At 46.2% G+C, this 24,097-nt stretch overlaps 1 protein-coding gene across 8 annotated transcripts in view; it reads right to left on the bottom strand.

The window, feature by feature from the left end:
- The window catches only part of Eva1c (eva-1 homolog C), a 97,904-nt gene extending 80,245 nt beyond the window's left edge, over nt 1-17,659 (bottom strand). For 4 of the 8 annotated variants that reach the window (XM_063252504.1, XM_063252508.1, XM_063252506.1 and 1 more), the window contains exons 1-2: nt 17,322-17,657; nt 16,130-16,554 (exon numbers count right to left, since the gene is read on the bottom strand). In XM_063252504.1, coding sequence (XP_063108574.1) covers nt 16,130-16,289 — 160 coding nt within the window. In that variant the 5' untranslated portion in view covers nt 16,290-16,554; nt 17,322-17,657. Of the gene's footprint in view, nt 1-16,129; nt 16,555-17,321 lie in introns of all 8 variants that reach the window. The other 4 variants (XM_063252510.1, XM_063252507.1, XM_063252509.1 and 1 more) reach the window with 3 other exon arrangements.
- Nucleotides 17,660-24,097: the final 6,438 nt, after the last annotated feature.

The raw sequence follows: 24,097 nt of genomic DNA on the forward strand, positions 1-24,097 counted from the left end.
TGCCCCTTTGATACTGCAGAACAACTTGACATTTTTGTGATAACTGGTGAAGTCCAACCAAGGTCTTTAGATTAGAAAATACGATCATAGCAGGGTTAATTTCTTGATTGTTGTTACTGTCTTGATGGTGTAAGAGACTATGTTCCTAAGACACACACAGGGATATTTAGGAGTGAAGGAGTTCTTGCCTGTAATTTATAGAAAAAGAATAAGGCAAGCGTGGTAAAATGGTATTATTAGGGAGTTTGAGTGAAGGGTACAAAGGACGTCTTTTTACTATTTTCACAATTTTTCTGTGTCTGGAAAACTGTAAACAAATATTGAACATTGAATAAATAAATAGATGCAAGAATGTGCAGTTCTTTCCAGAAGGTCTCAGCGTTGGCTGGACATTAGAATTAACTCAGGAGTTTTTAGAAAATATCAGCGCCCAGGCCCCAGCTCAGAGATTCTGATCTAATTAGCTTCCAGATGTCAGTATATCTGAAACACATGGAAGATGTGCATAAGATAATTCTAGAGTGAGCCCAGAAGAATAACTAGCAGCCAGTTTGGTGGTTGATAATATCAGGTGAGAGAATTCTAGACTGAGGACTTTCTAAGCCCTGCATTCAAGAGCTGACCCTGGGCAACTTGGTGACACAGTGGTGGGCTGAATCTTGGTTCTGCCACTAGGAAGCCTGGAGATCTTCAGTGAAATTCCCTCAAGCCTGGGTTTTTTCTGCTGTGGAAGGAGGACTAATAGAATCTCGTCCAAGGTTAATGAGTAGGAAGAAGATGCCCAACTCGACAACTCTTAGGTACCTGGCCCCCACTGTGGGGTCTACACAGCACGAGAGCCTATGACAACCAAATGGCAGGAGGGATTTGGGGATGAGTATGGCTGACTGATTTCTGGCATTGTGGGCAGGTCCTGCCAGAGTTACACTGGCTTCCTGCAGTCCTGTCCCGTCACAAGTACTGAAGTCTGGGAGGGTTCTCGAGAAGGCAGGGCAACACCAACTGTCCTCTGAGTCACAAGCAGACAAGCTGGAGAAGCCAAGCTCCCATGGATAAACTGAGGCACCCACCACTGGTCTTTCATGAGGCAGGCCTCACTAAGTGTCTCCATCTGAATTCTGTTGCTGATAATACAATACCACAGACTGCATACCTTGTAAGAAAAAAAGTTTATTTAGCTTGTAGTTCTGGTCCAATATCGAGGACCTGCATCTAGTGATGCCTTTTTGGTGGTATCCCACACCAGCACAGGCCATCACATGGTGAAAGACAGGCGTCCCACAAGAGACCTAACCAAGCTGGCTTCACAGCAGACTGAACTCTCAAAATAACTCATTAATCCATTAATCCATTCATGAAAGCAGATAGTCACCTCTTCAAGGTCCCTCTTGGTCCTATGTCTTAATATCTGATAATGGGAATTAAATTTCAACCCATCTATTGGAGGGGACAAGCCATACTCAAGACTATAGCCTCCAACTTGGGGTGGGTGGTGGGAGGGGAAGGTGCCCTCACCAGAAGTTGCCACACCAGGCCTGAGGCTCCACCCTGATCCCTGCTTTATCCAAGCCCTGCCCTAGATTTCCCTCAGGCTACACTGCCCAGAATGGTGGTCACAGGCCACACTCAGCTCCTAGGTACTTGATTGAGATAAGGACCCTCTGAATTCAGATGTACTATAAGCGTAAAACACACACAGGACTCCCAAGTCTTCACAAGCTTACCCAAGTCTTCAAAAAAGAAGACATAAAATATCACATCAATAGTTTTTTAAATATTGATTAACGTTGAAATAATAAGTATTTTGATACCCTGGCTTAAATAAAATTTACTATGGAAGTTCATTTTACCTCTTTTTTTTTCAATTTACCTCTTTCCTTATGTGGCTCCTGTCACATTTAATAGTACATAGATTAGGTAGCTGTATGCTAAGGTCTGCATGTTGTCCTTTGATGACTTGCTTTCTCCGTGATAATTAAGTCCAGGAAGGATTTAGTATGCAGTGGAACCAGCCATGAGCCCTGAATACTCTTCAGAATTCCCTTTTGGTTCTTCTGTAATTCCTACAAATTCTCTCCCCCCGTCACTGAAATGTAGATACTGACATAAGATGTTCAATTCTCACAGCCTGCTTGAGTACTACTAATAATAATTACACTAATTTAAAACCTAACCTCCAACTCTGCAATTTTAACCTAGTCTATGAGACTGAATCACAAACATTTGACATTCTTTACAGTAGAGCTCCCAATTAGTACATCAGACTGCCTAGTCCCTACCTAATAATTTATCTTCCCACAGAATGAGAATATGCAAGTAATGAAAATAAATGGTACAGAGTAGACTTTCATCAAAGAATACTTGGCAGTAATGAGTCACATTCCAGAAGGTTCCAGAAGGTTCATAGAAGATTGTAGTTTGGGGTTGGGTTGTACACAGGTCACTATTGATTATCTCCTAGTGATGACGCTCCATGGCTCATGTTAGGCTCACACGTAGGAGAAGTGAACTCAGGAAATTTTCCTTAATCAGGGCTTCCTCATAGTTTATTTGTGTCTATTTCCAGAGACTGACCTTCTTGTGCAGAGTCTGGTTTTATCTGTCAGCCAGCCTGGTATAATCTATCCTGTATGCTGTGCAGGGGGTTTCCAAGTCAAATTTCTTAATATGAAAAAATAGAAGGAGCTATAGTAGAATTTTCTGGAAACCAGGAAGAAGGAAAATAGAGGTTGTTTTGCTGGGAATGGGTGACATTAGATGTGGGGCCCAAATGAGAGATTTGAGTAGAAAGCTACCTCGGCACAGACAGTTGCCTACATCCTGAGAAGTTTTCCTAGCCCAGAACCTATCACCCATTTGTGGTTCAGAGGAATCCAGGGCTTGAGTATGATGCTTTGTTTCTTTTATATGTCTATTACATAATCTTTATTAACAAGAAAAGCCAGAGAGGAGGAGAACCAAATGTGTGCTCTACATAAAACATATATGTGGTGAGAAAAATCACTGTCTACTGTTCAACATCCCGGAAAGAACACTTAGGAAAGAGCATCCTCACATGCAAGTTTTTCTGGTGCTTTACCCAGAAGTAAGTAGGTAGTGCTTAGATGAGGCATTGGGGAAAATCAATAACATCTCTAGGCCTACATTTTTCAAAACCATGTTGAGAAAATAAATAGTAATTTCTTTATAATATGATTCTCTGGAAAAAATTATATATATATGATTATGACATATATATCATAGTCAATCTCCTGTATCCACAGAGCTCACTCACCCAACCAACATTAGGGAGAAAATTCATGTCTGTGTCAAATACACACAGACTCTTTCTCTTGTCATTTATCCCAAAGCAGTACATAATACCAACTATTTACACAGCACTTTCAGCATTATGAGGACTCTAGAGATAAGTTAAAGAGTACAGGAGGATGGGGTAGGTTCCACACAAGGATGGCACACGGAATTGAGCATTTGAGGGTTTGGGCACCGGTGAGGGTACACCTAAGAACATGGTAACCTGTTATACCTAAGGTGTCGAGAGAACAGATGAAAATGGAATGGAGGTCCCACAGCAGCAAAATGAGCAGAGACGAGGAAATGAGCAAAGCCCTCCAGTTGGGCAGCATTCTTATATCACCCACTTGAAAATTAAATCTGAAACAGAGTTCTGACAGGCCTGCTATTTTCTCCCCTGCCAAGAGCCACACAATAGACCCTTTTTTTTTTTTTTTTTGTAACAAAGCTCTTAAAATGCTTGGAAATTCAGATGGACTGAGTCATGAAGCTACACAAATACTGCACACCCATTCCTGCTGGTGCCCCACTCCCTCTCTTGGAAACAATACTATATTTTCTGTGTTTGGCAAAAGAAATATTTTGAGTAGAGCTGCGACTTGCCTGTACAGGGGAGGATGGGTGGAGCGCGGTCTGAAAGTGGGAGCTGTCCTCAGGTCTTGTGACCTCTGAGATGAAGGGGTAGTTCTCTTTTCAGAAGAATGTGGGGCTCTCCTACTCATGTGGGACCCTAGTGTTGTGCTGAGTTTCATGGCCACAAGAGCTCTAAATGTGCCGAAGTATACAGTATGCAGCACGGAGCATGCACTTTTACAGAGAGGTAACACGCACATGTGCGAGTGTGCCAGAGCTGCCTTGCACATGCATGTGCAGAGGCACGTGGGGTGTGCACAAAGGGGCAGGAAGAGTAAGTGCGGGGGAAGGAAAAGGGGAGACACCAAGGGGAGGAAGACTTGCTACAGTTCTCCCGACTTCCCCCCACTCTCCCTCTTCCCTACCTTGGACTGACAATGGAACCCAGAGCCTTTGCTCTGAGCTACATCTGTAGCCCCCTTATTTGTTTCAGACAGGGTCTTGCTAAATTGCCCAGGCAAAGCTTGAATTTGAGATCCTTTTGCCTCAGCCCTTCGGAGTACTGGAATTACAATGGGCTATCACACCTAACTACTCTGCCTTTTAAAAATGTAAATCAAATTGCCCTTCCTGGGCATGGTGGCTCAAGCCTGCAATCCCAGCACTCTGGAGACTGAGGCAGGAGGATCATTGCCTGGGCTACAAAATGAATTCAAGTCCATCCTTAATTGCATAGTGAGACCCTGTCTCAAAAAGACAAAACAAAAATAACACCACAAAAACATTGCCTTAGCCTTGCACTGTGGTTTCATTGAGATTTCAAAATAATTTATATGTGTCACAAATGCATCCCGACTCATGCAACTTGTACAACTTCAGGGCTGAACGCTTCGCAGGGTAGTATTTTACTCTGGCATTAATATAACAAACGCCTTAAAGGCACCAGAGGGCAAAGGTCCCTTGGGCTGCAGAAGGCAAAGTGGGTGTGAGGAGAGGAGCCACAGAGTTGTGTCACAGGACTCCTGACGCGACTCTACCTCTGAAAGGGTTTTCACTTTTCAGGTTGCAAAAGTGAGGACAGGTCCTCTGCTCTACAGAGTTCCTCAACCTTAGCAGGAGGACTGCTATGGACATAGGAGCTGTCCTGGGACCGGGAGGGTGAGTCTTCGTCATGGAAGCTACTCCAGGAGCTGCCAGATGTATAGCAGCCTCCCTGATGCCGCTCACTAGATTCCAGCAACACTGCCACCTAAAACAGTGAAAATAAAATTGCCTCCAGATACTGCAGAATATTGCTGAGGGGTCCTGGATTGAGAATCACGGGTTTTGACTAAAATCCAGAAAAGCTAAGTTTTCATTGACTAAAGTTAGTCAACTACGCTAGAAACCATACAGCCCTTTGGGTAAAGGTCATCAAACCCGAACAATCCTCCGTGAGCAGTCAGAGAGAAACACAGAAGTCCACAATGAAAGGAGACCTTTTGCCTCAAAGCTCTGTTTATAGCTTTCAAGAACCATTACACCATTTAAAAATAATCCCGGAGCCCTCACCATAAAAGGGATAAGACAGGAAATCAGAAGCAAAGGATCTTCGAGCTTGAACCCTGAAGTTGAAAGAGGCACAAACAGGCAAGAACACAAGGTGTGCTCAGCTCCCGAGATCTGTAATTCCACACAGCAGCACCTGCAGCATTGGGGTCTTAGAGGTGCCTGCCTCTCTCAGAGGTGGAGCACCCTGAGACTGCATCCAGTCTGATGTGTCCGCAAATACTTCACACTGTTTGCTTTGGGAGGGGCGTTTAAGCATTCAAATCCCTGAAAATTGAAAAGGATATTTTAACAATAAATGTCCCTTCATTTTACAAGCAAATAGACAAACAGAAGCCTGTGAGCCTAAATGTGGATTCAGTGTATCTTTTTAAAAACCAAACAAAACAAAACAAAAAAAGGAAAAGGATCGTAAAACCACGTGCATTCCACAAAGCAGATCCCTCAAAAGCTGCACAAATTGGCTTTTCAGATAAGATCGTGCGTTCTCCTTTCCACCTGTCTCCCTTCCAACATGCAGAGAAGGAAGAGGACTCAGTGACCTGAGTCACTGCTGTTGCTCGGCACTGGATGATGATTTATGATTTTGAAGCCTGAGAATTTCAGAAGGAGCCGAACATGAAAAGAATGAAAAATCTTCTAAGTCAAAAGAAAGAAAAGGGGATGACTTGGTTAGCACAGTGTGAGCTTGTCAGACTGCAACACTCCTCTGCAAGCCGTCTCGAGCAAGCATCGTGTGGGACCTTGCTGACAGAAAGGGTTATTTTGTCCAGATTATTCGCCCACATTGTGGGAGCAAAGGGACTCATTTGTAATCATCAAAGGAATGCTGACAGACTTGAAATGGGATTACACTCTATTATACTCACCCAAATTAAAGATCTGTTTTGAAGATCATTCTTAGATTTCTTCCTCCCTGTTCCTCCAACCCCAAATGAGGCCATTTGTATTCATGGGACATTGGAGGCAGACACGAAATCAGACTGTTCGCAAACATACATGGCAGACCTTAGGAGCCTGAGTTTTGAATTTTATTGTTGCTTCATTTTCTGTGCAAGGAAAAATCTGACTTTTGGGTCACAATGAGCTGGGAGTGTCAATTCAATCTCTGACTTAATGCAGAGAGGATCGGTGTCAAGGGTCTGCGTGAGCACAGGTTACAGGTGTCGGACAGAGCACAAATCAGAAATGTACATAGGGAAATGCAAAATCGATGCACAGGGAGAGATGTCTGGCAGCTGTGTGGACATGCTACTAACCCCACAGTTCCAAGGCTGTGCTCTGCTTCCTGTTTTAGAGCATATGCCGTGCCAATTTATTGCTTACTAAATAACAACTCCTTTGTCAGTATATGTATGTTCATGAACCTACCAAAAGCAGGCTCTCCCAGGGCAGGAATGACTCTTTGGAGAAGCCCTGTTTCACATCTAGAATGGAAACTGGTGCCTAAGACAGTTTACAATGTCTCCTGTCTTTTCCAACAGAACCATCACTGGGTAGTCACCCTGGAATTGAGGTGCCCCTGGGAAGACACCTGCATGCTCGAGGCTGAAAGGTATAAGTCTATGGAAGAGTTCAAGTGGATGAAGAAGTGTTCTATGACTTTAGCTTCCAAAACCCCCAAAATATGTGAGACCATTGTCTCTTAAATTAGAGATGTCACTCTCTAAGTAGGAAGACAAAACTAGGAACATGGGGAATGCACCTTAAAAGTTGCACCATTTTAATTTTTTTTTTTTTTTTTTGCTAATCATTTCTTTCTGTCTCTTGTATTCATTCTAGACTTAGCTTCCTTCTTCAGCAAACAATCCTTTGTAGTTTTTTCAGTAACGATTTATTAGTGGCAGATTTATCTTTATAATCACTCTTGGAAATAATCGAGCTGTGTGTGTAGTTCTAGGCTGACAAGTTGTTTGGCTTTTTTCCCCACAGAACCTGGGAATTTTATTTCTCTGTCTTCTGGCTCCCCTTGCTACTGTTGGAAAGACTTCGCAAAACACATTTTTTGGGTTTTTTTTTTTTTTTTTCTCAAATTGCTCTTAAGATCCGCATTTTGTCTGTAGTATTTTACAGTTTTGATATGGTACTCTACAAGTTACTTATCTTCTTTGGGATGCTTGAATCAGAATCTTTCATTAATTCTTGAAAATTAATTATAGGATAGCAACACTTTGTGTATTTCCATTCCCTCATTTTCCCTAATCTGTTTTTCTAAAATGTTAATCAGTGTTTGTTGAACTTTTCATTCCATCTTCTATGTCTTATCAATTTTCTTCCATATCTTACATGTCTTTATCTCTTTTGCTTCACCTTTGATAATTTCCCTAGCTTTATTTTCCAGCTCACTGTTGCTCAATTCAGCTGTATCTAACCTGCTCTTTTACTATCAAACATTAAATTTCAGTCAACAGATTTCTCACATTAGTAGATATATTTGAGGGTTTTTTAAAAATACACTTCCTCTTTCTTGATAGCCTTTCATTCTTTTCTCATGTTGGGGATTCTCTCTTTTATTTCATAGGAACTCTAGTGTTGATTTTGCTGACAATTGCTTATATAGCGTAATTTTGAGTTTTGCATTCACAATCTGCAGAATTTCATCCCAGGAATGTTATAGAGCCTCTGTGGCTGATGTTCCCATGCAGGGAGCATCCTTGTGTTTATTCTGTGGCACATCTTCACTACTCTCTCAGTTTGGGTTTCCCACTAAAGGTAACATGGCACACATTCTCAAGAGAGATTTCCCCCCTTCCAATCCTCAGCCCAAATTGAGACATGTGTCCTCATCATAAAGGCTGATTTGTTTCTTGTCCACCTTTTTATGTAGGTGGAGCCCTGCAAGGTCACGCTTGCTTGCAGGACCCTTTATTCATACTCCTCTCTTTTCTCTGGTCTGGTGCCTTGTCTTACTGCCCCTGTGCAACCCTGACTTTGAGACCATCAAACATCCCTAATGGGGCCATGTGCTCGGTACTAACTAACTTATGTAGTTCTCTCCTCTCTCTTCATTTTTGCTCCCTGGGTATTGCTCATATTTAATCATTCATGTATGCATTTAAGGGATATTTGTTATATTTCATTCTGCAGGTGTGAGTATCTTATGGGGAAATAATTTCAGAATAATTACAGTTTTTTATCTATAAATTCTTGGGGGCTGCATGTTGTTATTGTTGACAGATGTGGAATGAGCAATATCTGTTAAGTTCTAGGAAAGATTTAGATCTGGTAGATTAAATAAAAACATTATAGTCTAAAGAAATGTTTAAATGAAAACACTGCTTTAAACTACCTTTGGGGGGGCCAGAGGAAGATTAAGGCCTAATTGGCCTCCTCTGACAGCACAAAGGAGAAAGGCGTCATGCAGGGGGAATGGCACGTAGCAGGTTCTAGGGAAGTTTATACAGCTGCGATTAAGTGGTTTATCTGGGCATGTACTAAGAGCAATAAGAGGCCGATGAATCTGGTGTTACTTTAATTGCTTGTGCCCAGGTTTGAATGGATAAAAGTAGGGCCGGCCAGAGGCTCAGGGCTCCTCTGCTGGCTAGAGGAAAGAGCTCCCTTGCGGCCTGTATGTTACACTGACTCTGTGTCTCTTTGTCACTGATCCTCATTGGCCCCCAGATCAGGGGAACAAGGTAGCAGGACTAGGTCCTGCAAGCGGCATGGCAGTGGGGAGAGCTCAGAAGAGCTGGCTGCTTCCCCACAGGTGGCACCTGGAGCAAAGACCTGGGAACGATGGCATAGCCGCTACAAATACCTGTAATTATTTATTTTCTCTCAGTATTGGAAAAACTGCCTGGACTCAAATCCTTAAAAGTTACCTAACCTCTCTTTGCCAGGTTTTCTTCCATTTTTTAAATAACAGTAATAAAGATTAAATCATTTAATGTACATGAAGTTCTTTGAACAGTGTCTGGCATACAGCAATTTATGTGCCTGAGGAAACAGCTATGTTTAATTCTCCGATGCCTCCTGCTGTACTGGGACAGAGTTTTAACGGGACATGGTGCGCCCACGGGGCCCAGCGAACGCCTGGTAGAACAGCATGCTCCTGTCTCCCTTAAAACAAAAGGTTAGGCTCACTTCACCAGCCACTGTCCAATCTAAGATCCCTCTTTGGTACTAATATCCTGGTGACTAGGATTTATGTTCCTGAGATAAGCTATTTCCTTGCAGACAGACACAAGTGCCCCAACTCCATGACAGGAGACACGGAGACCAAGACACGCTGGGACGCCCTCACCTGCCTTCTGCAGGCATTGCTTACCCTGAACAGTGAGTGTCAGGACCTCAAAACTCTACCAGCACTGGATTCACATCCTGACTCCTAAGCTTTACTTAAGTCTTACACCAGCTGTGGGGCTGGTGAGAGAAGGAGGCGAGGTATGCAAAGGAGTGAGCAGTGGGGCGGATTTCCCACAGCACACGTTCCCCTCAAACTACTGCCTTTCTGACAACACTAGCGGTGCTAAGCAGTAAGCAATGACCTCCACTCTCCACCGTGAAAATAATGTGGGAGTGCTTCTCTAACAAAGACTTGTTTATAAATTGTACACTGTCCTAGGGCCTATTTAAATGTCATTTATACCTAAAACTTAACTTTTTAAAAGACAGGACAACAAATACAGTTAGTCCTTGATCTGCTTGGATTACATATCCATGGATTCAACCAACTGAAAATCAAAAGTATTTTTTAATTATATCTCTTCCAAGCATGTACAGACTTTTTTTCTTGTCATAATTCCCTAAGCAATACGTTATAATAACGATTTACATAGTGCCATGGTTTAGATCTAGACAGTCCCGCCAAAGCGTCGGGGTTCAGAGGTGGGGCTCTGGCAAGGAGATTGGATGGTGGGATGCTCTAGCTGAGAGCTGTGAGGAGGTGCCATTTGGTTGGAGGTGGGCCACTAGGGACATGACTGGAAGGGTATATTCTTGTCCCTTCTTCTACCTTCTCTCTTTGCTTCCTGAGTACCATGATGTGAGCTGCTTTCCTCCACCAGACCCTGCCACTGTGCCCTTTCTGACCTGGAGTCAGACACCTATGGACTGAATCCTTTAAAACCAGACCAAATTAAACCTCTTCTCCTTTGAGTGATGAGTGTTGGGTATTTTGTCTTAGCCATGAGAAAGTGACTACGACACATAAGGTTCATGTCAGCTGGGGATTTAGCCCAGCAGCGTAAGAGTCTGCCTGGCAAGCGCAAGCCTGGGAGTTCGATTCCCGGTCCAAAAACAAAAAGATTTATGTCATGTTAAATATTATGAACAATCTAGAGATGACTTAAAGCATGCAGGAGGACTGTGTGACTTATATGCAGGTGATATGTCATTTCATATAAGAAACTTGAACATCTGAGAACGGTGATACCCACAGGAATCCTGGAACTGCGCACCAGTACATATGGAGGGACGCCCATAGAGAAGCCAGAAGCTCTCACATATTCTAGTGTTCTAGTGCATGACCTGCAACTACACCCACCATGAAATGACTGTGACAGGGCGATGCTGAAGGATGGAACAGAAGGCATCAATTTCCTCGATGGACCACAAACTGCAGAGATCACCCCATGAGCTGGCTAGAAAGGTTACTCCACTCGTGGTGCCCGTTTTTCTGGTCTTACTCCTAGAAACACTCCAAGGCCAAGGCCAGGGCTGGAGGCTTCCTCTGCCCTGCTGCCTCACTGGGTGGTCTTAGGCATGTTAGCTGCCCTCTCTGAGTTGGTTCTCACCAGGAAATGAGAATACTTGCCTCATAGGGTTGCTATGAGGGTGAAGGCAAATAACACTGAGCTCAATTAATTTTTACTCTTGCCTTTGTTTCTATCCTGAAACGGCTGCTAGGCTGCCCTTTCCCATAGAGCACCTGGGAGACCGAAGCCATCAATAACGGGGTTGCTGGTGAGCAGAGACATCTCTGCTCTGCCTCAGAAAGAGCCAGCAGGGCCTTTCTCAGATGCAGTCACTTTCCATGGAAACAGACAAGCGGTTTTGGGTGCTCACTCTTCATCCCTCTTCCTTTGTGACAGCTGGAAAACTCCTTCGGACATGTGGCTTGCTTTTCTTTAGTTACCAACTGCTTCTTCATCCCATAAAATGTTTTACAGAGAAGACAACCCCAAATAAAAGAATAGTGTGGTGGAGGCATAATAAAATTCAGAGGCGTGTGTCTGTGTGTGTCTGTGTGTGTGTGTGTGTGTGTGTGTGTGCACATGTATATGTGTTGGAAAGTGTGACAGACAACAAGACAAGCTGGGAAAATACTGTCCTGGTCTCCCTGGTGCTGAGCCTTGGGTTAGGGAGTGCAGGGGGCCCCCAGCCAGCCACGTGTGTGTCCCTGGATGCACACAGACAGCTGACAGCCCTCCACACTGGACACCAGGCTTGGAGTCCTCCGCTCAAGCCGCACATTAGAATCATCTGGAGAACATCAGAAAACAGACCACTGTCTGGTGCTTCCTGGGTCAGTTAGATCAGAAGCTCTGGGGTACAGCTGAACACCTGTAAATTTTTTAGTCTCTTGTAGTCATTCTATGTGCTTCTGGGTCCCACACTATTTGTGAGCATAATAGGAAATGTTATATTACCCTGAAATCAGGAGGTAGCCCCACCCCAGAACTCCTAAGAGCCACTGAGTTACCATCTTCCTACATCTGCAATTCCTGGCCAGTGAAATAAGGAGGCACCAGTCATGTTTATTTGTTGCGATGTAAATGATGTTATGTTGTAGGCTGACTTGTGTCAGCCTAAATTCACATGCTGAAGTCCTAAGCTCCAGTACCTTTGAATGCAACCATCTTTGGAGGTGCAGTCTTTAAATAGGTGATTAAGTTAAAATGAGGTTATTGATATGGGCCCTGATTCGGTATGCCTGTAGAAGAAGAGAGGATTAAGACAGAGGAGCACGTGCATATGGAGGACCCACATAGGGACATAGCAAAAAGAAGACAAGCCGGAAAGAAGGCTCCACCAGACTGCCACCGCGCCCTTTCTGCATTGGAGTCAGCCACCTCTCGACAGAATCCTCTAAAAACTGAACCAAAATAAACCTCTTTTCCTTCAGGTGGTGGAGGCTGAGTATTTTATCTCAGAACAACCCTGCCAACACCTTGATTTTAGGCTTCCAGTATACATGACCATGAGACAGTAAATTCCTGTAGTCAAAGCCGCCCAGTTGTGGGGCTTTGCTATAGCTGCCCAAGAAAATGAGCACAATCTGGAACCAAGCACCACTCACTGCTTGCTGGGCTACCGATGACAGAGAGCAGAACATCTGCCCTGGGGACCACTTCCATCATACAACGATCTTTCTTGGAGGTCTGGGGACAAAGAAGATCTTACAAGGCTCTCCATTTTCCTTGTACCCATCCCCTTTCCCTCCTGCTTCTCACACCCTCCACCATGTGCTAAAACCGGGATGCAACCAAACATGGTGAGGACTACTTTGTTCAAAATTAGGACAGCTCTTTAGGAACTCCAACTCCAACTAGAACAATTGGTACCCTTTTCTTTTCTCTCTCCTACCTCAGTCCTTCGAACTTCTTTGAGGAAAAAAGGGAACAGAAAAGAGAAGGAAGGAAGGAAGAGAAGACCCAGCTTGCTTGAGCAAAATGACCCAAAATTTCAACTATTGAGGGGCCATTGCAAACCAAGTCCAGAGACAAACTGAAGCCTGCTCTTTAAGGCAAGGCAAATGTGGAGAACCCCTTGTTTCTTATGGTAGGGACCCCAAGAGGTAACCCACCCTCCTCTCAGCTCTCACCCCTACTATGGCTCCCTGCCTTGGTTTCTGAACAAAGAGCACAGTAGGGATTCCATTGGATTTCCATTTGCTTTCTTAAAAAAAAAAAAAAAAATCAATGATCAGTTTGGACATTTCCGGCCAAATCCTCAATTTGGGAATGCAGTCAAAAGAACAGAAAACTGCTTCTCAAAGAGGAAGGTGGATAGAAGCCAAGCACATCTGAAGATGGGCTTAAGGATCAGAGGTGCTAATTTTGCATGCAGCCCTCTTGCCTTCTCTGGGATCCGTTTTTAATGCAGTGATGATAGCCTTCCAGGGGCCACTAGCAACATCTCAAAATCTTCAGGGAGGAGAGAGAAGGGGGTGTTGGGGAAGGCTGTGTTCCAGGAGGCTTGGAAAGGTGATTAGCACAAGTCATGAGCGTGGAGGGGGAGGAGGGCTGAGATGCAACCTCTGGGTTAAGAGATGTGATGCTGGAATCCCCAGGGCAAAAAAAAAAAAAAAAAAAAAAAAAAAAAATCAGTGAGAGAGAGAGAGAGAGCGCGTGAGCAGGAATCGACTTTCCCAAAGTGCTTAGCTGATCTCCCAAGCTGCCCTGTCGTGCACAGACTATGGCTAGGCCCCTGATACTTTGACATTTTCTTTTACATGGACACAACATCCTCCCTTCTCCTTTGCAAGGCAAATGGGTCCCAAGTTTCTTCCATCCTCTACTGGCTTTTGATGTTTCCCTTATTTAGAAAACAAGCAAGTGTCCACATTGTCAGACTTGCTCTTGGCCTCCAGCTATTGTCATAAGGCTCCGCGGGGAGGGTCCACTGTCTCAGGGTAAGCCTCTGTTCCATCTCTGTACACTCTGCCAAGTTCATAAAAAGAAACAGGACTGCCTGTGCCCAGGAAAGCAGGCAGCAAACTTTGAGGCCACAGGGAACTACATGATCAGGATTTCCCAAATGGATGCTAAGACAGACATTTTTGGAGTTTAGGAATTTCTCTCTGCACTTTCATCCCACGATTGGGGGTCTTTAAAGGGTTCTTAAGTTTTAAGACAAATTAGGCAACCTTGGAGGACTTCATCTTTCTGTCTTCCGGAGGCATTTCTAATATCTTCCCAACCCCACATTATACAGAATTTGAGTTTGAACTTGAGCTTGACTACAATTTGAAAGACCTCGTGTCTTTTCATGTCCCCAGGGAAGATCCCTGAAACTTTCTCAGGTCCCCAGAGTGCTACTCAGATCAGAAGGAAAATGGAGCCTGGCTGTGGATAGACCTGGCAACACCACCCCCTGCTGCTGGCTCCTGGAGTTTGAAACCTTGGAAACAGGGTTCTCAGGGAAAGCAGAAGGAAAAGGCTTTCATCCTTTTTACTATTTAGAAAAACTTGTGTCAAAACACTGCCTTCTTTCAGGGTATCTCCTCCAAGTTTGATAGCTCCAATCCACTGTTACATAGTTGCCATACATAGACAGACAATTCCAGACTTGGGTGGGTGGTAACCTATTGCTGTTAGAAGAACTGTAACAGTTTCCCTAAGGAAACAAATTCTAAGTGTCTGTAATCTGTGAAAACAATCTAATGGTTACACCAAAATTTGCCTGAAGCTATACTTGTTCAGTGACAATGATGTCACCAGATGTCAGCTTTTCATTCTTGCTTTACAATATACAGAAAGAGACAGTGAGTGGTAGGATTCAGGACTGTTAGCTATAGCTTAAAGCAGCACAAACCAAGCTTTTCTAGCAGCCAAGAAAGTTCTACTACAGAAAGAGAGAAAAGGGGTGGGGGTGGAGGAGAAAAAGTTAATAGCACTTGAAAAATCCGATGCATTTCCCCAGCACATTTACCACCACATTTTGATCCTCTGGGGTTTGATTTTAAGGGCCACAGTTCGCTTGCCAAATAGGCATATCTTGGCTCCTTTTGCCAGGCAGGAACACTGCCTTGATATAAAATATTCAAAGCAAAGAACCTCTGACCTAAGGGCTCTCAGCTAACAATGACATTCTCTGTAAGTAAATCAGAAACCCAACTCAGTGTGGGCTTTGCCAGTGTTATTGGCCACGTACTAGTCTACTGCATAAATAGGATTGGGCAGTGACTGTTTCTACCTTGATTCTAGCGAAACAGATCCCGCACTAGGGTCTGTGCAAAGCCTGGACTCGCCAGAAAATCCCTGGAGATTGCAGAGTGTAGGACTGCCAGCGTCTTCCTCAGCTGGGCTCTAGCTTTGCCTGATGGAGACCAAGGGTCCTCACAGTGGCACGGACATTTGTCACCTTACTCAAGCGCTACTACCTTAAGCATATGTTCCTAGAGCCATCCTCAACCAGAAACTTCTTTCACTATGCCAGGCCACACCTGCCACCTCAAGACTATTAAAGATCTTTTGGGAGAGATTGGATTGTAAATGTGTGTGTGTGTGTGTGTGTGTGTGTGTGTGTGTGTGTGTGTGTGTGTGTGTAAAGCATCCGGGATCAGAAACAGGGAGGGATCCTGGCAGTACAGTTAGGCCCTGGAGTATCTTTGTCCTGTGAGCATCTGCCCATCCCTCTCCATATCTCCAACAGCCCTCCCCTCCATGTCTGCCTTCTCCGGCTTCCCAGCTTCCCATGTGACCTGGGCCAGGCTGCTTCCAGGAGTGCCCAGGAGGGAGACTGGGTCGCACCCTCTCAACGTGGGTGGCAAAAACTAAGTTCAACTCCCGGGGCCACAACACGTGTATCTTCCAGTGCTGGGCGCGGCACGGAGCTTGGCTTTAGGGCACCTCTAGTGAACCTGCGTGCATCAATCAGTCCTCCTCCTGAGGAGGACTCCATGCAGCCACCCGCACGCAACCATCTATATGTCAAGGGCTCCCCTCCGACAAGGGGAGCTTCAACTTCAATCCAGCCCACCGCGCCCCTCGGGGCCTGCCCTCCTCCCCCGAGCTCTCCAGGGGCGCACGGCGAGGGCGGGTGCTCTTACCCGAGAAGTCAGTGAGGGCTGCAATCTCCTTGGAGCAGACCAGCACTGTGCAGTAGAAGAGGCGCAGGAGTTGTCCGGGCGGCTCTACTTGCCTGCGAAGGCCGGGATGCTGCGCAGGCTGGGACGCGGGCGGCGGGCGCGCGTGTCCCGGTAGGAGCATGGTGCTCGGCTCGGCGAGCCGCGGGCCCGGGAGGCGTGGGGGGATCACGGAGAGGAAGACGGCGTCACATGGCGGGCATCGTCCGTGGCCAGCAGCTCTGCTGCCCCCCGCCGCTCCTTGGCCCAGGCTACTGGAGCCTCCTCCCCGACTCTGCCCAACCCGGGATCCCCAGCAAAGGGGAGGGGTCGGAGACCTGGGGCGGGGCGAGGAGCCCCGGGAAGGATCCGCGTCGTTTCCCGGGCAGGAAATCTCCGCGGCCGCCGCGCTGGAAGAAGCGAGGGGGGCGGTGAGAGGAAAGCGCAGTCCTTGCGCTCGCGGAAGCTGCAAAGGGTCGTCGCCCGCGCGTGGCCTGTCCCAGAGGACGCCCCCAGCAGCGCTCCGGGTCTTCGCAACTTGAGCGCCTTCCACGCCCGGGTCCCAGTCTGGGAGACGGCCCTGCACTCCTGTGGCCCGGCCTGCGCTGGCCCCGTGCCAGCCTCACCCTGCCCGGCGGAGCCGCGCGCCGGTGCCCGTGACGCACTTTAGAGCCAGCGCCGCTCGTGCAGCCGGGACGCTCAGGCTGGGGCCGAGCAGGCACCGCGGGCAGGCGGCGTTCAGGAGGCTTGGGAGAGACAACACCACCCCCGCCTCTGTCACCTCCTGCGCTGCGCGCGATCGCCAGGCCCGGAGCGGACCCCATTTCACCGGATAGGTGACGGATTTGCCTGAGCTCTGCAGCCAAGGAAAGAAGAGCTGGGGCACCGGGGCCCAAGTGGTCTCCAAACTGTTCTGATGGCTCGGATCAGGTCCCCCGGACCCTCCTTCCAAGCGCTGCTTGTCATCAGCGCTGGGGGACCTGACGCTGAGCCGGCAGAAACAGCCGCTGAGTGCTAATAATTGGGCTTTGTTTTTAAATGGGCCACAGCATCTTTAGGAACCTCTTAATTATGCGCGGGGCAACCCACGTTGGGGCGCCTGGCCCGAAGGCGAAGAGTTCGGGGAACCGAGGACAAGTGCGTGGGAGCCCTGTGGCGGGGCAAAGGGCGCGCGTACCTTAGCGCACAGCGACCCGGGCCCTGTGGACTGCGCGGGCCGGTCCCGGCAGGGCGGTGCCGGCGACGGGGAGGCACAAAGTGTTCCCGATCACCGCCGGGAGGGCCTGCCAAGTTCACGCAGCGCCAGTCGCGGAAACGTAGATAATGAGGCCCAAGGGCGGAGCCAGGCGTCGGGCCCCGGAGAGCTCCGGAGCTGTGGATGCCCCAGAGGGGGCAGGGAGGCAGGGAGACTGAGCAGACACCACTGCCTGGCCCTGAGGCTGCCCTCGGAGGTGGCCACAAAGGCCCGGGAGGGGCGGACGACCTTGGGTTCCGTGCAGGACTCCCCCAGGAGCTGGGTTTCCCTCCTTGGGCTTCTCAGCCCCTTCCCTGTCTGAGGACCGGGTGGCGAATGCTAAGTCAGTCCAGTTAGACCCGGTCTTCCAGGATCAATGATTTCTAAAATTCACATTAAAATAAAACCCTGGGGCAGATATTAATATGCACTTTTTAGGCTGGAGAAACTGAGCCTAGGGGTTAGGACGCTTAACACACAGGAGCCACGCGGAAGGAAAGTTTGTTCAGAACTCAGATCCATCTTGGGCTTTCTGTTCTGTCCACTCATCACTCACCCAGGTTAGCTAGGAATCCAATCGGAGATCACTGTAAGCCAGGATCTGTGCTAGGGCCTGGAGATGACGCCCAGGGAGGGAACAAGGGACCAGCAGCCTTGGTCTGTGGGTCTGCAGGGCCTTCCGGTTGCCAGCGTACTCACTGTGAAAGCGATTGCATCCTGGGCATCTCTTCACCTGCGAAGACCGCAGACCTTCTGCAAGGAGTTAATAAGTTGACCCCATGATGTGCACAAAATGGCCTGAAATGTAGCAAACGTTCCACCAATTTAGTCATGTTAGAGGAGGGAAAACAGACATTGAACACTTAATGCCAAGTGAACAGAGTCAGGAAAGACAGGGGGCCAAAGGTAACAGTAACAGGGAGGAAACATACAGCAAGAGGGGTGAGAAAGACGGGAAGAGCTTCCTAAGAATATCAAAAGCTGGGTGTTTGGGGAAGATGCACGTTTTAGCCTAAGGGGCCAGCATGTTGAATGTAAAAGGAACATGGTTCTGAAGAAGGACCGAGAGAAGTCTGGGGTGGCTGGGCCAGAGGAAAGGGCAGGGCAAAGTGACTTGGACAGTTCAGCAGGTCAGAGCTCAGGAAACTGGTGGCCTCGTGAGACACTTCCATCTTTATCCAGAATTCTCACTTAGTGGGTAATTTTATCCGACATTGTCAAAGTGCAAGCAGAGGAGTGATGTGACTGGGAAAAGAATTTGTCTAGCAAATGGTCAAAGCCCGGGGTTTGATGGCCAGCAGAGAGAGAGAAAGACACACATACACACAGAGAGAGAATGGAGAAGGAGGAGACGAAGAGGAGGGGAGGATTACTGAGGGTGTGGAGTACTGATGACATCAAAAGTGGGCCCAGGGAGTTTATACTCACTACCCAAAAATCAAAAGCAGGAACTCAAACAGATATGAGTACACTGACATTTATTGCAGCATTATTTCCAGTAGCCCAAAGATGGAATCAACCCAGATGCCCATCAGTGAGTAAGTGGAAAAGCTGAATGTGAAAGATTATTCAGCAAAAGAACAAGAAAGAACCTTGAAGACATTATGCTATGAGAAATAAACCACACACAAAAGCACACATAGTGTATGAGTTCACCTATATGAGACACTTAGACTAGGTAAATTCATGGAGAAAAATGTAGAGTGGGGCCTATATACAAAAAAGCTGGAGGGGATGGAATGGAGAGTTATTGCTTAATAAATACTGATTTTTCAAAACCAGGCATTCTGGTATATGCCTGTAATGCCAGCACTCAGGAGGCTGAGGCAGGAGGCTTGCAAGTTTGAGGCCAGCCTGGGCTCCAAAGTGAGTTCAAGACCAGCCTGAACCATATGGTGAAACCCTGCTTCAAAAAAAGACCAAAAAGCCCCACTGATTTTTCATACTGAGTGTGGTGGCACACGCCTATAATCCACAAAAGTGAATTTGAGAGTAGCCTGAACTACAAAGCAAGACCTTGTCTCAAAAAAAAAAAAAAAGAAAGAAAGAAAGAAAAAAAAAAGAAAATTGATTTTCTTTGGGGATGATAAAAAGATTTTGGAAATAGTGTTGATGGTTGCACATTTGGAATATAATTATGGCCACAAGAAATGGGCCGGCTTTACCGGCTATGAACTGCACGAGAAAAAGTGGCTAAAATGGCAAATTTTATGTCATATAAAAGCACTGAGTGGTACATTTTATTATTTATCATTTATACTGCATATTAGTTACACAGATTAGTGAGTTTCATTTTGCTGTATTCATACATGCACGCTTCCGTCAGCCTACCACTGACCTCCCTTTTCCTCCTGCTCCCTCTGATCCTCTTCCTCCTCCCTAACAGTCTTCCTTCCTCTTTCCTGTGTCATCTCTCTCCCCCTCTAGTTTCCTCATATGAGAAAAAATGTGATATTTGATTTTCTGAGTCTGATTTATTTTACTTAACCTGAAAGACATCCATTTTGGTGCAAATGACATGATTTTGTTCTGCATGACTGAATAATATTGCCTTATGATGTATTGGCCACTTTTTCATTGCTGGGACTAAATATCCTACATACACAAGTAAAAGGCTTATTTTTGCTCGTGATTTCAGAGGCTTCAGTCCAGCATCGGCTGGCCCCCAGGCAAGAACACCCATCATGGCAGGACAAGGGAAGCTGCTTGCTTCGCGGGGGGCAGGGAAGTACAGCACAGAAGAAAAGCACTGTTACAGATTAAAAACTGGTGGTCAATTTAAATGCCAGTGGAATTAAATCAGCATGGTGCTGAGCACAGATGCTCCACCTGAAGGAAGGTGCCAGCATAAACAGAGACGTGAAGGAGAAGCAAGGCATTGAGATGTTGAGGCATCATGGCTGATAGAACTGTGGGGGACCGGTGGCAGCTGAAAAGATAAGAAGTATGAAATATAAATGACCTTTGTTTTGAGAATGTGGGGAGAGACACTCCCTACCCCCTGGGGCATGGCATCTCCACCCCGGGGTCGGCGATCTCTCCATGGAACACGTGGAGTGAGGCACATAAGTAGCCTGGTTTGCGGTGGAACCTAAGGGGGCATTAGGGATGCACAGATAGCCCATTGGTCTTTGTTTGGCACCATAGGTAAATTCCTAGGGGAGGGGAGATAGGAGCTCCTTGGCTTTACCGGCTACAGTGTCCTGTCTGGGCCAAAACTCTTTCATATCCCATTTTATGATTATTATTATGAAAAGGGGTGAAGATTTCTCTCTTTAACTACTTCCTGCTGGCAGAGGGTGCTGTACTGGGGTCTAGGGGAGTCAATAGGATGATGGTTAACGCCCATGTAGAAGCTGGTGCCAGGTGTTTTAGCCAGGACAACTTCACTGGTGAATGCATGTATGTTAGACTGGAAAAACAAAGAGACAAGATGTTATGAGGAGACATGGCACTGTCACATTTAAGGACCCAGGTGAGGTAAAAGGGAAGTGCCTTCAATTTAGACATGCCATTATATCAGGACCATGTTGAGGTAGAAACATTTCCACGGTAAGGCAGAATTCTGAAAATTAAACATGGGGTTAGGAGGAGTGAAGTTATGAGAAGTGTTTAGTCCCCCATCTGAAAGGGTAAAAGTTAAAAGGGTAGGTAGGTAAGGCTTGTCTCTGGTATGCATGACGTTGGAGTCTTTAGGAAATACTGTTAAGAGTCCTGCTGTAAAAGAATAAGAAATTAGAAACTAAACTGAATAACAAAACATGACAGCCTGAGAGTCGTGGCCGTGAGGCCTTGGTAAGGCAGAGATGAGTAGGAAAAGGATGGTTAGATCTAGGGCCTGAGTGATTCGAAACCAGGATGGCAGTCTAGCAACTTTGATCACTGTTGAGGTTGCCAAGAATATCAAGCTGGTATGGGTCACTGTAACCTGGTTGTTGTCCTTGGAATGATTTGCTATAACAGAACTTTAGCAAGTATATCATCAGTTTCCCTGGTTGTGGGAAAGGCTTTTATGTATCCTGAAAAAGTATAAATAAAGTGAGAAGACAAAATTTATCTGCCAGTCTTGATCAGGGTTGCCTGAGAAATTGGTGAATAAGAAAGGAAGGGGGTGGTCTTATATCACTGAGGAGAGGTTTACTAGCAATAACAGGTATAAGCTGTTGAGGCCTCAGTGTGTCTAAGTCAGCCTCTATAAACACAAGGGAATAAAAGGCATTTTATGATTTAGGACTGGGACCTGCATGAAATAGGCCCTGTTTGTAAATGGCATAGGTTGACCACCAATACCCCATCACAGAGATTGAGGACTTAGTATAGCAGCCTGAAAACTCAGGAAGAACCCTGTATATATGGCCTCTATGTCCACAGATATAGAGAATGTCTTACCTGAGAGTTTTAGTGCGACTTGGACTCTGAGATACACACCCATAAAAGGGGCTGTTGGCCCTGAGCCCCATCAGTCTTCGGCAGCAAGTTTCAGTGATGAATCTGGAAGTGCTGGCATTTCCTGTGAGGGCTAGAAGTTAGGATGGCTTACCCACTCGCTGTTGGCTAGGACAGTCCAGTAGCCCTGGGGTAAGGTCTCAAAGAACGCCAGGATAGGGGCTGGTGATTTAGCTCAGCAGCATAAACACCTGCCTTGCAAGCAGGCAGTCGTGAGTTTGATCCCCAGTACCAATAAAAAGGAAAAATACCAAAAAAAAAAAAAAAAAAGAATGCCAGGACGGGGCGCTCTCTTGCCCAATGTCTTCTGCTGCATTTGAGCATGGTCAATGGGAGGGGGGCCCAGGCAGCTCCACCTTGTGTCGGTTTCCCTACCTCAGAACTCCAAGTGTCACTGTTATCTCTGTTGTTGAAAACATGAAAAATCATATTAAGATCTCTATAAGGTTTGAAGGTCAAGTTTTGCCTATTTGTTTAGGATTTGGACTACAGTAGAATGTATCTGTAGAATTAAGTATGCAGGAGCCAACAGAGTATTTATAACTTTAGTAATGACTTCCCATAAGGAGGACAAGGTCCAGAGAACTTTAGGAACTGACATGTTATTTATGTCATATATATAAGTATCTCTTTATGGTATTAAAATGTCTAATGCCATCTGATTTTTAGAGGATGGCCTGTTTATTAACTTTTACTCTTTTATTTAGGAGAGAAATGAGCTACGGTGTTATATAGGCTGGGAAAAGGTTTAAGTTTAGCTTCTGCTGCAGTGCTGGCCCCGCTGCCCTCTTTGAGTGGCCTGCAATGTAAACATGGTTTTGTCATCTTACATCAGAGAGCAGGCTTTATCTGATCCGCTTTTTTCTAGGGTGCCACGTGGAATTACATACTTAACAAAAAGGCTTCAGTCTGCCCTCCTCCTTTTGGAGTATAATCTCATTTTAATGGAAACATTTTGCAGTAAAGGTTTACCAATCTTATGAATAAATCTACCAAAACTGATCTAATACTGTCAAATTCTGAACACATTTACTTCTTTTTAAACCTGTTATTTGCAGTACTATGAACCAAGACAAATAAAATTCACATCTTCTCGAGCTTTCTACAACTTCCTATATACCCTCAAGTTGAGCTTTTCCTATCTTCTTTCACATTCTGGCACAGCCAGACATTTTTACTTGAAGACAAAACCACTTTATTCACATCTGCTCGAGCTTTGTACAACTTACTATATACCCTCAAGTTGAGCTTAAATTCACATCCTCTCGAGCTTTCTACAACTTACTATATACCCTCAAATTGAAGACAAAATCACTTTCTTTATTTACATCTTTTCGAGCTTTTTATAACTTACTATAGACCTCAAGTTACCAGTCAATTACCTTTTTCTCACTTCTCAGACAACATTAAAACTTTCAACAAAACCCTTGTCTTGGAACAGAGCTAGTGGTTCCCAGCAAAAGGAATTTATAATTATCTGGATCTAAAAGAAAATGTTTGTCATGGCTGGAACACACACAAAAAAAAAGGCAGCAGCAACAATCTGAACTTAATATCTGAAAATGCAAACAGTAAGATGAACTGTCTGTTGTGACTTGTTGTGTTTGTCTCCATGCTGGGAGCCAGAGCCGCGCTTGAGCTTGGAGGCCGGGACTAGTCTGGTGCACGGTTAGAGCATGCCCAGCGTGTGGGTGGTGCACGCCGGGACGTAGGGCGCAGGGCAGGCTGAAACTGCCCTCGGAACTGCACAAGGAGGCAGCAACGACAGCGCACAGGGGATGAGGCAGGGCTGGGACTGCCCCCAGAAACACGCAAGGTGGTGGCATTGCCGACAGGCTCACAGCAGCAGCAGCTGTAGCGGGCAGGACTGGGAGGCAGTGTGAAGCTGGGACTTTACATGCTGGGACCCTGTCCGCCGGGCACCGCGCAAAGCTGGAACTGCTCGTGGGGCATGTGGCAGGCAGCCGGACTGATGCAGAGCTGAACTGCCAAGTGGAGCCTGAACTGCTTGCAGGGCACGTGGATTAGGGTGTGGCATTTAAAGCCAAACCGCGCAGACCTGGCCACAGGAGAGCCGAGACATCGCGTGGATCCAGGAGGCAGTGCGAGAGCCCAAAGCTGCCCAAAAGCCCAAAGCAGTTTAAAGCAGTCCTGCGCGTATCTCTCAACACTGCCTGGGCTCGCCCCCCACCCCAGCGGGGAACAGGCCGGTGCACACGGTGGGTGCGGTGGGGGGAGGGGAAGTGGCAAGGAGACAAAGGGATGGGGACACT

Source organism: Cavia porcellus, unplaced genomic scaffold (genome assembly GCF_034190915.1).
Source record: "Cavia porcellus strain 051 isolate PalLab524CR breed Dunkin Hartley unplaced genomic scaffold, mCavPor4.1 scaffold_7, whole genome shotgun sequence".
In the NCBI taxonomy this organism is placed as follows: domain Eukaryota; kingdom Metazoa; phylum Chordata; class Mammalia; order Rodentia; family Caviidae; genus Cavia; species Cavia porcellus.